At 41.6% G+C, this 2,712-nt stretch overlaps 1 protein-coding gene across 1 annotated transcript; it reads right to left on the bottom strand.

Moving 5' to 3' along the window:
- Positions 1–1,261: 1,261 nt before the first annotated feature.
- Positions 1,262–1,831, bottom strand: LOC129233331 (protein phosphatase 1 regulatory subunit 12C-like). The gene has a single exon (XM_054867375.1). It carries the CDS (start codon positions 1,829–1,831, stop codon positions 1,262–1,264), a length of 570 nt encoding a protein of 189 aa, XP_054723350.1.
- Positions 1,832–2,712: the final 881 nt, after the last annotated feature.

Genomic DNA, 2,712 nt, shown 5'->3' with positions numbered 1-2,712 from the left:
GCGGGAAGTCCTGCAACACACTTTCACAACACAAAACCTGCCGAATGTCTTCATTAGCGAGGCACGGTGCAATTTTCCTCCAGTGTCGGCTCGCAATGTCGTAGAAGGTCACCCGGGATTCATGCACAAGGGTGTCCTTCATCCACCTTATCTCCGCATAACACTTGGAGAGTACACTGAGGCAGCGCTGCATTTCGAAATTGGGAAGCCTCATCTCCTCCCAGTCGATGCTGATGTCCTTCAAGGTACACATGGCAAGAATTACCTTGACAATGTCAAAATTACCGCCAAACAGAGCCCTGTGCAATGGATACCGCCCATCTTTATCCTTCGAGTGTGGGCACACGCCGCTCAACAATAGCTCCTTGGCTGTTCCCACACATCCTCGCATTAACGCAAGGTTCAGAGGCGTATTTTCATCCTTGTCCTGCACGTCCTTCTCGCAGTCCACACTCACCAGGATCTCTGCCACCTTTTCCTTCCGACGCATGACCGCGATGTGCAGAGGTGTTCTCCCCTCGTTGTTTCGGAGATTGATATCCGCACCGGCGCTGAGCAGTTTTCTTGTTGGATGGGAAGGTATGATTGAAACTAACTCTTGCCCAAACAACGTAATATATTTAGCAGAGTGAAATTGGAGTTCGTGAATCAGTATAATTGAAGACGAATAGCTCATTAAACATCAATTAATTTATTAAAAGATAAAAAACAAAGTATATGACTTTGACAAAAAGTAAATAAGGATAAGTATACCATTATTGCAAATACCACGTTGACCTAGACTGATAAGTAATTATCAATTGACCCGACTATCGTTCATGAGGAACGAAGTCTTCAATGGACAAACGTCATACTACTTCAATTAAACAAAAAAGGCTAACAGCCTAAGCTTGCTGAACAGACAGCAAGTTGGCTTGCCTGACATGAGCCAACGCGTCTAGGCTGTGCGAGAAGTGAGAGAGAGATCAACTGATAACAGCCTCGCTTATATTCCGAATCTCATTAGCATATCTTCACTTCAATGCTACCTGATCGTGATCTTCAGTGGCCAAGCCCGAAGCGTGTGTACGTGACGTCACATGTTCAAGAAGAATCGACGTCAAAGTAGTGACGTCATGGGCAACGCCCACTACACGTGCCGTTCTCTATTCCAAGACTAGTTACGTCACGGATTCTAGCGTTCGTTAAGGAACAATGATATGAAAACTGCAAATATATAAAATGTTATCTAACATAATAAAAAATGATAATAGACCTTCACTTAGATTGACATACTATGTCTATCAATATTCGCACCAGCGCTGAGCAGTTTTCTAGCTACTCCCACATATCCGTGCATTGCCGCAAGGTGCAAAGGAGCACATCCGTCCGAATCTAGCGAGCATACTTCACTGTCCGCATTCACGAGCAACTCTGCGGCGATCTCTTTCTCGGAAGACAGGGCCCAATGGAGGGGCGTCTTTTCCTTTCGATCTTTGACACGAGTCCCTGCACCTGCGGCAATGAGCTTCTCCATCACTCGAACAAATCCATTCCTTGCGGCAGAATGCAGAGGAAACATCCCGTCTTCGTCCTGAAGGTCAACTTGTGTGTCTGCTTCCACTAGGACCTCTGCTGCAGCCTCTTTCTTCCAGGAAAAGGCAACTTGGAGGGGTGTCTTTCCCCAGCGATTTTCGATGCGAGTATCATAGCCTCTGCCGAGCAGTTCTCTCAATGTATGAACATCTCCCGTAGCTGCAGCTCTGTGCATGGCAGTCTGGCCATCTGGGCCTGTTTTGGGAATGGTCCTGGTCACTTGCAGCCGTCTCCTGGGGAGAAAAAGGATATCCATGTTATTACAACTCAGTGGCCACAATTTAGGGGGGGGGGGGGCATGCCACTTTTGTGGTTAATTACTTTTTTATTTTCCAATTTAGGAACTAAAACCAGAAATTATAAAAGAAACAGAAAAGTCAAATTTTCAGAAAACAATTATTTGCTTTACTTTGTATATCTATTTATCAAATATTATTTAGCACAAGTAATAACTTTTAGTTTATGCATTCATTGTTCAGCTATTAGTAAATGAATTGTTTTACACTTGTTTGATGAAATCATTACCAAGTGTTTGTGTTATCTCAAATAACTTCAGGGTAAATAATTGTCAGTCTAACTTGTGTCTAAGTTTCTTCGGGGAAAGCTTCAAAATCAAGAAAAAAAAAAGAGTGAAATTGTTAGACAAATCAATGTCATCATACCTGCTTCAATTCCCTCAAAACCAGTACTAATTAAATTTGGTACCTTTCTGCCCCCGCCCCACCCCTCCCCAATCCCTACCACTGTTACAAATTTAAAAAATCATGTTTTATATTATACTAGCAAAAATACCCGGCGTTGCCTGGGTTAGCAATAATTATGAGAAACAATCGTTACTTGCATTTGTTTTCTGTTTTAAGTGAAAGAACTTAAAACACACCTTTTTGACGTGATTTAAAATCTAGCTTCTTCCTTACTCATAAAACTAAAGTAGCAGTAAGTAAAAAGAGCAAAATATTATTCATTTAGAAACGAAAACACGAAATTTAAGCGTATACAAATGTGAAGAATTTCCGAAATATGAAATTAAATTTCACATGTTTGAAAAGATTTATCAGTTAATGCTTATTATTTTTTTTACATGGAGTCTTACCTTCTCTGTATGTCTATTGATGAACGAACTGTTTAAAAAAACGT

Source organism: Uloborus diversus, unplaced genomic scaffold (genome assembly GCF_026930045.1).
Source record: "Uloborus diversus isolate 005 unplaced genomic scaffold, Udiv.v.3.1 scaffold_338, whole genome shotgun sequence".
NCBI classification, from domain to species: Eukaryota; Metazoa; Arthropoda; class Arachnida; order Araneae; family Uloboridae; genus Uloborus; species Uloborus diversus.
The sequence above is the reverse complement of the archived record's forward strand: the minus strand, read 5'-3'. Positions and strand labels throughout refer to the sequence as shown.